Source organism: Dermacentor albipictus, chromosome 2 (genome assembly GCF_038994185.2).
Source record: "Dermacentor albipictus isolate Rhodes 1998 colony chromosome 2, USDA_Dalb.pri_finalv2, whole genome shotgun sequence".
Taxonomy (NCBI): domain Eukaryota; kingdom Metazoa; phylum Arthropoda; class Arachnida; order Ixodida; family Ixodidae; genus Dermacentor; species Dermacentor albipictus.
The window spans coordinates 20498178-20513595 of record NC_091822.1 but is presented as its reverse complement, the minus strand read 5'-3'; the positions used below and the strand labels follow the sequence as shown (position 1 = coordinate 20513595).

The 15418-nt window shown below is 46.4% G+C and overlaps 1 protein-coding gene across 11 annotated transcripts in view; it reads left to right on the top strand.

The window, feature by feature from the left end:
* LOC135897954 (neprilysin-1-like) overlaps positions 1-15418 on the top strand; it is a 752274-nt gene that overhangs the window by 466646 nt on the left and 270210 nt on the right. For all 11 annotated transcript variants that reach the window (XR_010563211.1, XR_010563210.1, XR_010563209.1 and 8 more), the window contains one exon: positions 11580-11710. Coding sequence is in view for 8 of the 11 variants with exons in the window: in XM_065426667.1 (XP_065282739.1) it covers positions 11580-11710 (131 nt within the window). In the remaining 3 variants the exon portion in view is untranslated. The remainder of the gene's footprint in view (positions 1-11579; positions 11711-15418) is intronic.

Below are 15418 nucleotides of genomic sequence, written 5' to 3'. Positions count from 1 at the left end.
ACATCGTGCACGTTATTATTATTTGAAACTAAAGTAGCGGTATGAGCTCTGTGTCGCACAGTACCCGGTGGCGGATTCTTCCGATGCGTTTGGGAGCGGAATTTTCCGCGTACATATACGTATGTGTATATATATACGTATATATATGTCGCATATATATGTACGTCTATTCGTTTTTGTGGGTTTCCATTTGTACTCCCGTAGATCACGAGCGTGTATCGGCAACTCCTAAATTGCCCATGTTGCAAGCTCGGCGGCACACGTGACTTAATAGGTTTCCCGCACGAAGTGTATAAACATTGTCTAACGGATCGCAGGCAGAAGCTTACGGTGTAGCTTAAAGGGACACTAAAGGTTACTATGAAGTCAAGTTAAAGTGATAAAGCAATGCTCTATAACGTCTACGACGTCAATATGAACGCGAACAGAGCTTTAGTAACCGAGAAATTCAGGTAAATGCATGACACGATTTGAGACCCCCCCGCGACATTCCGGTACTAGACCGATGACGAAGGCACTCCTCATCATACTTTATGTCACTAGTACTCAACTACTCGTATTAAATAGATCATTTCATTAGGTTATAAGGTGGAAGAAAATGCTACTTTTCTACTTCTGTTCGATTGTCTACTTCTGTTACACTTCAGAAATATGACTGGTCGAAAGGTTTCGTTTTCGTTCGACTCTGCGCCGCGCGCGCTTTGGAGTTTGAGTTGTTTCGCTATCGCGTCGTGCTGCGCTGGTTCTGCTGGCTGGCGGAACTTGCATTTGGAAAGTCCATGTGATGTAGGATGCGTGAACGGTCCGCGGAACTTGGTCAAGGGCAGTTGCAGCGGCGAATCCAACCTTACTTATCACTGTGTGCCAACGAGTGAGCCTCTCCGTTCGAAGTGGTGAAGTGCCGTACCCCTGCCACAACGCGATGGCAAAGAGCCGAAAAATCGTATAGTGTGCTCGCTGCACTTTCGTCCAGACGATTACGAGTTCAACGCCGACTTACTGATGTCGTGTGGAGTGCCCTTCAAAGCAATGCTTTCCCGTAGCGCTTTTCCATTGGTCTTGCCTGCATTCTCTGAAGCGCATGAACAACTGCAGGTCGAAGACGGGGCGGTGAGTGCGGCATTTTGTTTCCGCGAAGGAAAAGCTACAAATCTGCGAACATGTACAGCCATGACATACAGTTGCCGCCGCAGTAGTGCGCAATGACGCCGGCAGCACAGGTCCTCAGCAGCAGGTCACGTTCATCAGTGCTTAAATCGCTGAAGTCGAGCGCAGCATCGCGAGCCAATGTGTCGTTGTCGGGGTCGTTCATTGCAACGAGCGTCAACGTCGTCAAAGGTGGCGTCATAAACTGAAGAACCAGCTTGTCGTTGCGTGCTTTCCCTTCCGCTAGCCACCATAGCTCCGCTTTCGCGCTGCTGTTGGGTCTGTCTTGGCTCTGTTTCAGGCCGCGCGTTAGCGTTTTGTGCAGAAAAGCAGTAATGCCGTCTGTGGGCGCCGTTTTACTCACCGACGGCGCAACGTCACTATGAGGCCATGACGTCACCACTTCTCAATCGGGGTTAGGCGATCTGAACTGCGCTAGAGGTACGAGGACGCTTCAGAACACCTTTTTTTTTAAATATGTCTCTTCTTCGCATGAAACAAGCGTTTCGAGGTTTCTGGATGGTATTTCAACAGTCCACGTTGACTTACCATTAACCTTTAGTGCCCCTTTAAAGGGAGCGTCGTATAAGCGCATAAAACCTTAGAGCACGGCCGCTTCCAAGGTTGCATATTTTACGCGCGGCTCAGAACTGTTACTTGACGGCACGTCGCGACACTGAGGATTTGCCTTTGAGCGAAAGTCTCTGTCAGTGCGCCCTCCTCCCATACGATTGGATTAGATTGTATTGGGTTTTATGGCGCTTAAGCTACTCAGGCGTCTCAGCCTTGCGCGGTGCATCAGTACCAGGTCCGTCTCGTTCGGAAAGACTTCTCCGATGCAAGGCAGGCAGCCCAAGACCGTGAACTGTTTGGTGTAGTTCCCTGCGCGCGCGTCTAGTGAATTTGCGGTAAGCGCTAAAGGTTTTTTTCATTTTCTTATGTTCTTTTTTCACACTAATTTTAAGTGCTGTAAAATTCCTCCGAAAATATATCGTGTATCTAGCTGCGTTCAAGGCCGCTTGCGTACGGGAGACTCCGAAACTACGATGTTGGAACCATTGAGAAATACTTTGCCATGCCACCTGCCGCGATCATCAAGACCCGTATGCCACGGATTAGTCAAGCATGTTTTCAGGCATTAGAGACATTCCAAATGGACTTAAACTGACTCTACCGGCATGCCTCGCGCTAAAAATTCTAGTTAGAGACACCCTCCCCCCCCCCTCCAGAAAAACAATCCTAGCGCTAACGGAAGAGAAGAAGTGATGAGAAGGTTTGCAGTAGCACGCAAACAATGACAAAAAAAACGTACCAACAGTCGCAAATTTCACACACAGATTTCTACATTTGCAGTTATATTCGTTTTGGGGGGTTTTCGTTTGTACTCCTGTAGATCACTAGCATGTATTCGCAACTGTAGAAGAACATCGGTACGCCTGCAGGATTTGCCTAACCGAGTTTACGGCCGTCTGCGCACGTGCGACACCGGAACTACGAGGCCAGAACCGTTTGGATATCGTTCTATAGTGAGTTGCCTATCGCGATCAGGAAAACACATACATTCATAAGTTTTTAGGCACGTAGGGCCCTCTGGGCTATACTTGCCGGCGATAAGGTAGCCTCACCGCCTACGGAATTATCTGACTGAGCTATGTGCAATGCTGGGTTGCCATAGTCAGAAGTTCTAATCCTTCTATAAGTCTTTTTTAATGTGACGATGGTAAGCTTCAAATTCACCTCCTTCAATGGACTAAATCTGCAAGCTAGGAGTGACGCCTGACACCAGCAAAAGGTGCCGAGAGTGAGTTCGGCTACAATAATCCAAGTACAGCCAAATATGAACGCCCAATAAGCTTCAACAAAGACACTCCCTCACCAGAACAGGAATCGAGCTTCCTGGTGCAGTATTCGGCCACTACCTCGCAAATGATTCCTTCAACAAACCCATGGCCCTCAATCTCCAGCAGCTGCGGAGTACCTGACCAAGGCGGCGCACAAACTTGTAACGCAGCAGAGGGTGCTAGAACGTATGGGGGCTGCACAGACCGCCAATGGAAACTCACCCTGTCAACCATTAATTGCCGAAGTCTGTCGAGTGAGGCTAGCTTAGGAGGACTCTGGGGAACTATCAGACATTGTTTGGGATATGATCAGCCTTAGTGAGATCAGACGAACTGGTGAGGCTTATACATTGCCGAATAACGACCATGTCCTCTGCTATTGAGAAGAAGCATACAAGAAGCAATACGAGGTAGGATTCCTAATCCGTAAGGATATAGCGGGCAGCATTGATGAATTCTACATCATTATAGAGAGTGTAGCTGTAGTCGTAATCAAAGTTATTCAAACTTAAGAGATATAGATTCAAGGTAGTGCAAGCCTACGCTCCAACATCCAGTCACGATGATGAGGAAGTATATCACTTCTATGCAGATGTTGAAATAGCGATGAGGAAAGTGCAAACTCAGTATACTGTAGTAATCGGCGACTTAAATGCAAAAGTGGGGGTAAAGCAGGCTGGTGAACAAGCAACTGGTAACTATGGCGTATATTCAAGGAACGCTACAGGAAAGATGCAGGTAAAATTCGCAGAAAGGAATAAACTTCGAATAATTACCACCTTTTATCGGGAAGCACAGCAACAAAAAGCATACTTTGAAAAGCCCTAATGGTGAAACAAGAAATGAAATTGACTTCATACATTCTGCTGATTCCAGCATAGTGCATGATATAGAAGTGATAGGTAGGGTAAAGTGCAGTGATAATAAATTAGTGGGGGCAAGGATTCACCTCAGTTGAAGAGAGAAGGAGTAAAAGTGGCCAAGAAGAAACAGGTCAACATAGAGGCAGTAAGACTAAATCCAGACAAATTCAGGCTAGATATTGGAAACAAATATGCAGCCTTAGAACAGAGGGATGAAGACGACATAGATATAATGAATGAAACCATAACTTCGCTGGCTTAAGAGGCAGCAATTGAAGTGGGAGGCAAGGCACCAAGGCAGCCAGTATGCAAGTTCTCCCTAGTGACAAATGAGCTAATAAATAAACGACAATGAAAGTGTCCAAATCAAGAGATAAGATAGAATTTGCGGAACTGTCAAAACTTATCAACAAGGCCAAAATAAATGATATTTGGAACTATACAATGAGAAAGACTGAAGAAGCCGTAAAAAATGGACGCAGCCTGAAATAGGTGAGAAAGAAACTTGGTATAGGACAGAGCAAGATGTACGCACTGAAAGGAAGTCAGGGTAGTATCATCAGTAATCTTGAAGTTTTAGTAAAACAAGCGGAATGCTTCTATACTGACCTGTACAGTACCCAGAGAATTCAGGATACCTCCATTAGAAAGAGTAATGAACAGAATGCAGAAACTCCTTCTATAACTAGCAATGAGGCCAGAAGGGCCTTGCAAGACGTGAAACGTGGAAGAGCGGCAGGAGAACATGGAATAACAGTCGATTTAATCAAAGATAGAGAAGACCTATAGCTTGGAAAACTGGCAACTCTTTATACTAAGTGTCTATCGGCTGCGAGGGTCCCAGAAAACTGGAAGAATGCAAACATACTGATAGACAAAAAGAATTGTAAAATCGTAGGCCCTTTAAAATATAAAGTATTTAAGAAATATTCTCCAGTAGAATAAGGACAACAGTAGCCTTTAGTCAACTAAGGGAACAGGCTAGCTTCAGGAAGGGATACTCTACAATTGATCATAACCATGTCATTAATCAGGTTATCGAAAAATTCGGAGAGTACAATAAGCACATCTATATGGATTTCATATATTACGAAAAGGCATTTGATTTAGTAGCGATACTATGAGTCGCAGATGCATTACCTAATCACGGCGTACAGAAAGCTTACCTAAATACATTGGAAAATATCTACAGAGGTTCTACAGCTACCTTAATTCTACACAACAAAAGCAGGAAGATACCTATAAAGAAGGGTTAGACAGGGAGACACAATCTATCCATTGCTATTCACTGAGTGCTTGTAAGAAGTATTGAGGCTATTAACTGGGAAGGCTTAAAAGTAAGGATGGACGGCGAATACCTCAGCAAGCTTCGGTTTGCCGACGACATTGTTCTATCCAGCGACACTGCGGACGAGTTACAACAAATCATTGAGGACCTTAACAAAGAGAGTGTAAGAGTGGGGCTGAAGATCAATATGTAGAAGACAGATTATGATGAATAACCGGGAGAAGGAACAAGAGTTGAGGATCACCAGTCAGCCTCTAAAGTCTATGAAGGAGTACGGTTACCTAAGTAGTAATCACAGGGAAAGCTGATCATGAGAAGGAAATTCACAGAAGAATAAAAATGGGTTGGATTGCATACGGCATACATTGTGAGCTCCTGACTGGAAGCTTACCATTACATTGAAAAGGAAGGTGTAAAATAATTGCATTTTACTGGTGCCGACATATGGGGCAGATACTTGGAGACTGACAAAGAAGCTTGAGAACAAGTTCAGGACCGCGCAAAGAGCGATGGAACGAAGATTGCTAGGCATAAAGTTAAGAGACAGAAAGAGAGTGGTTTGGATCGGAGAGCAAACGGGTATAGACGACTTTGTAATTGACATCAAGAGAAAGAAATGGAGCTGGGCAGGTCATGTAATGCGCAGATTTGATAACCGTTGGACAATTAGGGTAACAGAATACGCACCAAGAGAAGGCAAACGCTCTCAAGCACGGCAGACGACTAGGTGGAACGATGAAATTTGGAAATTCGTGGGTGCTAGACGGAATTGGTTGGCGCAGGACAGGGGTAATTGGAGATCGCAGGGAGAAGCCTTTGTCCTGCAGTGGATAGAAAACAGGCTGATGATGATAGTGATGACGATGATGATGATGAAGAAGAAGAAGGCGTCAAGTTCACGCCGGCATATGCGCAGAGCATACGCCTATGAGGGAGGGGCGCCTCCCGTCGGCGATGACTTGTGCCACAGCAAAGCAGCGAACATTATGCCACGCGCTGCCGCAGTAACATGGGCCAGCCATTGACGCAAACAAAAAAAAAACTGACGCCTCGCCGTTAAAGACTATCTATCGGTCACTACGATTCCGTTTGGACGGTAGATTAGCCGGGCGACGAATCAAGGCGCGTCGCTGTTTTTAGTAATCACGCAAAGGCACCATTGAGGCGAAACAGAGCGAACATTTCCCATCAAAAAGTCCCCAAACCTATGTCGGGGGACTTTTTCGCTCTGGCAAGGAGGGGAAATATACTATCGTGTTGCAGGTGACGTGGTTCTTAGTGCTAATAACTAAGTACCTTGAATAAAAGTAAACAACTCTCCTCTGGCGCATCCGCACTTTTGGTTGCAACTGGCGCTCGGGCTTTGCTATTTCTCTCCATGGCGCGCGTACGTCGCTGATACTCGAATTTGGCTGTTTTTTTTTTTAATGAATTGAGCAGAAAAAGGTCAAAATATCCGGACGTGCAAACGGTACCGAAAAGGCCGTGAATTTAGCCGTGATATATGGCGAGTTCCTAAATTTTAGAGGTATAGCTCTAATACACCAAGTGCAAAGCCAGAAAACGCGTAGTTCCGTAAGTCTGACCTGCAAGGTCAAAGTGGGACTTAGCCTGACACTAGCGACACGTGCAGCCACGTGGGCACCCATACCTTGAAAACCATCGGCGATGTGACCAAAGGAAGACAAATGCTGGTAGATTCGCATGCGCTGTGCTTTTCAGGGTTCGTTGGCGTCCAAGCGAAATGCAGCATGAAGGTCAATTCGCTTGCTACTGCTGCCAAGCCGAGCAAAGTCTATGCGCTGCCTTGTGGTGCAATTGTACATTCAGTAGTTGTTGACGGCACCGAGCAGCGCCTGTGTCCTTTTCCATAGGAAGCGAAACCATGCTATCAGTCAACGAACTTGGTTAACAGCGTTCAATCGCGGCACATTTTTTTTTTTCGATTTCGGACAAGAAAGGCCCGGTCATCCTTAAGCGGCATTGCCAGTCTGTCTGCGTACAGCACAAACATCACTGTTACAATCTCGGTAGTCAGGCCGACGTTGCGTCATAGCAAGATCACACAGTTCGGTGAGCATTGGCGCTCCCAAAATCGCACGCTGCGCCTTTGCTCGGCCAACAGCAGTGACCATGGTAACACGGTAACGCCGTGCAAAGAAACTTCAAAACGAATATTTTTAATCATACACTTGCCGTCTTTCTCAGCCTCGAAGAAATTCACCAAGTTTCGAGCTCCCGATTTCCAACCTGCATTATGTCTAGAAAGATAGTGCCCCTCCAACCGTTGATATCTGGTCGAGTGGGCCCTGTGGGAATCACCGTCACGCGCCACAGGGAAATACGCCAACATTGAGAGCTTCATCAGTTAGCAGTTTTCGTGTTTTCGAGGTTGTTGTGGCATGGAGACACTATTTGTTTGCGTGTACGCAGCACGCGTTAAGACAGTTTCAATATCTGTCAAGAAATCCCAAGTATCGGCAGCACGCACTAGAAGAGAAACAGGCACAAAGCCGCTGCGAAGAAATACGACGCGGAATTCGCAAACAAGGATCTTGCGGTCCAGTCGTACTCGTTCTGAGTAATTTTCGCAGATGAAGTAGGAAGAATGTCTAGGTGTGCATCTTTAAAGCCAAGCGTTTTGCTTGGCTTCGAGCTGCCCAGTTGGTGCACATATTGCACGTCGCCAGTAATAATCATAAAGCCAGTTCTTCGGAGTAGAAGGACATAATTTGACACCCAGATTAGGTGCAGCAGTCGCTGTTTACGCCTGGAAACAAAACAAAAATATGAAGCCGGAGTGGCCCGAGCGCTTTTTCACACCATTACCTTTTTAAGTTGGAGACTTGCTCTTGTACGACAGAGTTGTGATAGTATTGTAGAGGCGCGACTATCGCCTCCACAGCCGGTGAAGAAAAAGACGGCTCACGTGCATGTAGCGGGAGAAGAGAACGCGCTGGCGCTCGACCTGGTCGGCTGCGGTAGATGCCGCGCCGGGATCCCATGGCATCATGGCAGGCCGGCATAAATAAACAATGAGCACAGCGGCTACATATTGGCGCCTACTACCCACAAACAAGCTACCATTGAATGACCGAAACCAGCCGTGCCGCCTTCCGCGCACCAACTCTACCAAGGCCACTGACGTGGCATCAAGCAGTACGCCAGACTTCCGGTGGTTGTAGGATGTCCCGGAATTCTACATCGACCTGCAGGACATCTGGTTTATCCAGCTGGACAGCCATCATCATCTTCAGCCTGGTTACGCCCACTGCAGGGCAAAGGCCACTCCCATAGTTCTCCAACCACCCCGGTCATGTACTAATTGTCGCCATGTTGTCCCTGCAAACTTCTTAATCTCATCCGCCCACCTACCTTTCTGCCGCCCTCTGCTACGCTTCCCTTCATTTGGAATCCGTTCCGTAACTCTTAATGACCATCGGTTATCTTCCCTCCTCATTACGTGTGTTGTCCATGCCATTTTTTTTTCTTGATTTCAACTAAGATGTCATTCACTCGCGTCTGTTCCCTCACCCAATCTGCTCTATTCTGATCCCTTAACGTTACAGCCATCATTATTCTTTCCATAGCTCGATGCGTCGTCCTCAATTTAAGAAGTACCCTTTTCTAAGCCTCCTGGTTTCTGCCCCGTACGTGAGTACTGGTAAGACACAGCTGTTATAAACTTTTCTCTTGAGGAATAATGGCAATCTGCTGTTAATGATCTGAGAATGCCTACCAAACGCACCCCAGTCCATTCTTATTCTTCTGATTATTTTAGTTTCATGATCCGGATCCGCAGTCACTACCTGTCCTAAGTAGACGCATTCCCTTACCACTTCCAGTGTCTCACTACCTATCGTAAACTGCTGTTCTCTTCCGAGACTGTTAAACATTAGTTTAGTTTTCTGCAGATTAATTTTTAGACCCACCCTTCGGCTTTGCCTCTCCAGGTCAGTGAGCATGCATTGAAGTTGGTCCCCTGAGTTACCAAGCAAGGCAATATCATCAGCGAATCGCAAGTTTAGAAGCGTACGGTGAGGGGCTAGTTGGTATGACATTATGGGAACAAAGAAAAACTGCGCAAAAAAGGACAAGACAGAGAAAGAACCACATGACACAGGCGCAGTGTCGCCTGTGTCGCGTGGTTCTTTCTCTGTCTTGTCCTTTTTTGCGCAGTTTTTCTTTGTTCCCATAATCGCAAGTTACTAAGGTGTTCTTCATTAACCCTTATCCCCAATTCTTCCTTATCCAGGTCTCTGAATACCTCCTGTAAACACGCTGTGAATATCATTGGAGAGATCGTATCTCCCTGCCTGACGCCTTTCTTTATTGGAATTTTGTTGTTTTCTTTATGGAGGACTACGGTGCCTGTGGAACCGCTATAGATATCTTTCAGTATTTTTACATACGGCTCGTCTACACCCTGATTCCGCAATGCCTCCATGACTGCTGAGTCCACGTATTATTCTGTGGCGACGAGCGACCACGTAGACCAGTAAAGTCTCGGGCTCTCGCAGGAAAGGAAGAACCGACACTCGATCGCTTAGCGTAGCATTCTTTTTAATAATCTACTTCGGAACGCTAGCCCGTGCCCGAGCGTGCCAGCCGCTCGTGCCTCGTGTAGACGCGAGCGTCTACGTCATCTCTCGTGCGACGCCGATACTGCTGCCGCTACAATTCTTTCGCTGGACAGCCATTTCATTCTAAACAAGGTTCCAGGCTCCGTCTACATTCCAGGCCCTCCATCTGCCACCCCAGTGCCCCGACTTCTACGAGGACTTGCAGGTAGCCTTACTCACTATGTCACCTTGAGCACTCAGTCGCATTCAGCTGGCGCTCCATCAGAACAGCTCTCGCCATTTCAACCATCGCGTCTTTCCGCCTCTTGTTGTCCCACATCGCCTGCGTCCTCTCATGCCGATCATCAGCACGCGCCGGCCCCAGCATCAAACCTGTACTTAGTCCCTGAGCTTCCTGCCCATCTGAAAGGCAGCTACGTGACGACTATTTCCAAGGGATTAAGTGGGCCAAACACCAGTGCTTTGAGCTACTCTACGATCCACCGCTCTCCTTCCTTGGACGTTCCCTCATGCAGTCCACTCTTCATTAGGGGGCAGCCCACTCATCACCTATTCGCAAATTTCTCTTTCGCTAGCATGGCGATGCCACAAGTAGAACCTTCACGTTGCCTTCAGCGACCAGCGCAACCCTGATGCTATTGGCATTCGAGATCTCACCTCAAAAAACAGCAGGCGAGCCTTCCTATGTTCTGTGTTCACACAGAACATAAGTTTTACAGGAGCAGCTCTGTCATCTGGTTTCTTCAGCTCCAGGATCATTTGTCCATCAACAGCCTGAGTAACCAACCACTCACATGGGGCTTAGAACTTCCAGACTGTTTTGTTTCGGAGCCCTGACTTCTGCAGGTCCGCGCTTCTACGAGAACCTGCCGGAGGTCGTGATTTCGCACTACGACATCATTGTGGTTGCGCGTAGCTCACAACCTACGCTGCCGTTGCTGCATGCTACATCTCCAAGTTTGAGGAACCCGACCCTATCAATGACTAACACTTCTAACAACACTACCAATGCCACCGCCAGCGTAGCCCGCCATCCGACGACACCGTCTTCAGCATTGTAACCCGCAACGTCTTGAACCCTCAGCACGAGCCAAGAACCGGCCAATGCACACCTTTTGCGCATACTTTAATCGAGCTTCGCACTAAGAGTGGCAGTGGCACGACTACCGTAGAGTCGGCGAAGATGAAGACGGTCCACGTGCTCGTAGCCCGAGAATAGAACACGGTGGTGCTCGACCTGGCCCACCACGGCAGCTGCCGCTCCCGGGATTTCATGGCACCATGGCTGATGGGCGTAAATAAATATTGGCCATGGCGGCAACCACTTTGCACCCCCCCCCCCCCCAGAGTTTCATTGTGGTATTTTAACGTGCATCACCTGCTTCTAGTGCATTTCCCGTTCTTCTAACAGCAGCTCATCAAATAGACATACACGGCACTGTTCTGTTCAGCGCTGTGAATTCTATGATTGTCCCTCAATTTGCGTGCTGTGATCATAACCAACAAACAAGCCAAAGCGTCCGCTAACTCATTTACCATCCTAAACGCACGAAGAAATGTTTATTATAATTCCCTTAGAATATGTTTGTGCCACTCTAATGTGTTTAACTTCAGGCACACATGTCTAGGAAGCATCTGTGCCTGTCAGGCAGTTCAGTAGAGGCCCCGGTTCGGAACTGGACATAACCACGCTGGCACCCCATATCAGCGTACAGAAGTATCTGGAACTGTGGCAAAAATCTAAAAAAAAACATTCCAATTCAGCGCACAGTATACATGTGTGGCCAATGTTTCGGGAATCAGTGGAAAAGCTAAAACATATTCTATTGAAACAAGTGGTGATGGTTGTCTTTTTCAGGTGAAGTGGACATTGTTCCTCAACAACATCCTGAAGGACACGCAGCTCACCCTAGATATGAATGACAAAGTGGTGGTGACCAACCAAGAGTATTTGCGAAGAATGTCCCTCATCCTTAAGGAAGAGCCGCCGTGAGTATTCCATTAGCTGATTTATGTGCTGTCACGCAATAATGACATTGACGGTAAAGTATAGCAGTGCTGTAGATGTGCCTTACTCGGTTGCTTCCTGGCTTCACCGAGTGCCGTGTTGTATATGACATGGCGGTCTGTATAAGGTTTGTTAAATAATACCATCAAATAAATGCACAGGTCTCTGGCCCTCTTGGTTCGGGAAAACATAGTGCTTGTTTCAACATACGACCAGTTTGCTTGAAAAGCACTGCGGTTAGCTGTTGAACATATACTTAACTCCTTTGGTTGGAGGGGACCAACATTTGTTCACAGCACCTATTTCGTGCGTTCCTTCTAACATGTGCGATCGTAAACATCGAGCTTTCCTACACCCAAGAAATAAACATTTTGTATAGGTTCACCGCTAAATGTTCGGTAATATTAAAATATATTTTTTGTGGCAGCAGAAGCAGTGATCAGCGCTCTAACGCACCTTTCTTTCGCCTGTGACAGACTCCCAGCCCGTAATCACTTTCCTGGCACGTTTCCTGAACAGCGCATGCCCCATAGTAAGAACAGAGCCTGAGCACTCTTATCCAGTGATACATGGACTGAGGCTCACACCTGTGGGCACTGTTCCGCATGTGGCGTCACCACCACAAGGCACGTCCATAAAAGCAACAGCTTCCAACCTGGACACTTCATTTCGGCAGCAGCAGTAACAGCGAATGATTTCAAACTTCTGTATTACACATTTTTTCGCTCGTAGCAGACTTCCAGGCCACCATTACTTTCTCGGCACGTGACCTGGACCGCGCATGCACCATAAAAAGAAGGCTGCCTTATCGCCTTTCGCCGATGATATCTGGACGCACCTTCGTTCCTGCGAACACTGGTCTTCGCATGGCACCGCCACCAGGGGAGACGTCCATGGACGCAAGTCCCTCCAACCTGGACCTTTTCTTTTTTTGGGGGGGGAGGGGGGGGGGGGGGGGCAGAATAGCAACGATTGGTTTCAAGCGTTTCTTTAATTGTGAAAGGTACCTTCTGAATCTTATATATTAAATTGCCGTATTAGCCTTTTTTTGCTGTTTGCTGGTGCCGTCTTTATTGCCTGTGCTTGTATTGAGGTTCTATTTGCACTCAATGTTACTATGCGGGAGCTTGAAAAAGAGTGTGAGGGATTGAAGGTCACCTTTTGGAAAGAGTTCTCAGCGTCTAGATAAAAAATTACCCAGAAATGGATGAACTAGAACTAGAACTATAACACACACCTGAAGGAAACAAACTCGACACTGCGTGAGGTTAACCCGCTAACTAGTACAGCGAGCAGAGATATTACACCTTGTATAATACAGCAGAAATCGAAACATCAAGCCAGAGGGTTTGCCGCAAATCACACTTGAAAAGATTCCTGTTTTGTAGTGGAAGATGGCAAAAGCGATTAATGAGCCGATTGATCCAAGGGACGTTGAAGTGAACCATTGCACACCAGCAAGTGTTTCTTTGGCTTCTATTGTTCTAGGTTGAGAAGGAACATCAGATATCAAGAAATGCTGTCATATTACCTACAATAGAACTCGTTTGTTCAATGACTGTCTCTAGCTCATAATGACAGAAATGCGACAGTACATTATAATTGGCCTCAACATATCACAAAAGCTTCATTCCTCACTTCCGCCTCGGAAGCTCAAGTTTTTCTTAACTGTTCGAATCTTCGCAATACCAGTGCTACTGATATAGGTGATCTACAGCTAATTCCAATCAAACTTGCTGCGGATATTGTCATGCCAATGCTCCACCATCATCATCATCGTCATCATCATCATTATCATCCTGATTACGCCCACTGCAGGGCCAAGGCCACTCCCATACTTCTCCAACTACCCCGGTCATGCACTAATTGTGGCCATGTCATCCCTGCAAACTTCTTAATCTCATCCGCCCACATAACTTTCTGCCGCACCCTGCTACGCTTCCCTTCCCTTGGAATCCAGTCGGTAACCCTTAATGACCATCGGTTATCTTCCCTCCTCATTACATTTCCGGCCCATGCCCATTTATTTTTCTTGATTTCAACTAAGATGTCATTTACCCGCGTTTGTTGCCTCACCCAATCTGCTCTTTTCTTATCCCTTAACGTTACACCCATCATTCTTCTTTCCATAGCTAGTTGCGTCGTCCTCAATTTGAGTAGAACCCTTTTCGTAAGCCTCCAGGTTTCTGCCCCGTAGGTGAGTACTGGTAAGACACAGCTATTGTACACTTTTCTCTTGAGGGATAATGGCAACCTGCTGTTCATGATCTGAGAATGCCTGCCAAACGCACGCCAGCCCATTCTTATTCTTCTGATTATTTCCGTCTCATGATCCGGATCCGCAGTCACTACCTGCCCCAAGTAGATGTATTCCCTTACGACTTCCAGTGCCTCGCTGCCTATTGTAAATTGCTGTTCTCTTCCGAGACTGTTAAGCATTAATTTAGTTTTCTGCAGATTAATTTTTAGACCCCCTCTTCTGCTTTGCCTCTCGAGGTCAGTGAGCATGCATTGTAGTTGGTCCCCTGAGTTACTAAGCAAGGCAATATCATCAGCGAATCGCCAGTTACTAAGGCATTCTCCATTAACTTTTATCCCCATTTCTTCCCAATCCAGGTCTCTGAATACCTCCTGTAAACACGCTGTGAATAGCATTGGAGAGATCGTATCTCCCTGCCTGACGCCTTTCTTTATTGGGATTTTGTTGCTTTCTTTATGGAGGACTACGGTGGCTGTGGAGTCGCTATAGATATCTTTCAGTATTTTTACATACGGCTCGTCTACACCCTGATTCCGTAATGCCTCCATGACTGCTCTGTCTGCCTCATATGTGAGTACTGGTAACACATAGCTGTTATACACTTTCTTTTTGAGGGATAGTGGCAACCTGCTGTTCATGATTTGAGAATGCCTGCCAAACGCACCCCAGCCCATTCTTATTCTTCTGGTTATTTCAGTCTCATGATCCGGATCCGTGATCGCTACCTATCGTAAGCTGCTGTTCTCTTCCGAGACTGTAAAACATTACTTTAGTTTTCTGCAGATTAATTTTCAGACCCACCCTTCTGCTTTGCCTGTACAGATCAGTTTGCATGCATTGCAATTGGTCCCCTGAGCAAGGGGGACTAAGCAAGGCAATATCATCAGCGAATCGCAAGTTACTAAGGTATTCTCCATTAACTCTCATGCCTAATTCTTCCCAATCCAGGTATCTAAATACCTCCTCTAAACACGCTTTGAATAGTATGTAAGTTTATTTCGACCATCACGTCATACATGATGATGCCGGGGGACCGAAGTAAAAGTTGTATTTCAACAGCTTGACAGAGCGATGGCCCCCCTTATTTGGCGGTAGCATAAAAAGTAACGTAAAAAGAAGATAACACAAAAACAACCACTGCTCACGGCGGTCACATTGCACTACAGAATAATATATAAACATGGTATATAAAGGCTGCATCTGATACATAATTATTAAAAAAAAAGAATTAAGCCATAGACACAAGGTAAAAAAATTGAAGGTTTTTAATGGTTTACACAATGCAATGACATAGCAAAGGCACTTGAACAGAAAAAACATAGGAATACCATCGTGAAACATCCTAATTCTGTTAAGCGATTTGTCTTTAGTTGCATTAAGAAATCACAAAAAAAGTTTAGGAAAGAAAGCAAGCCAAGGGGGTCCGAAA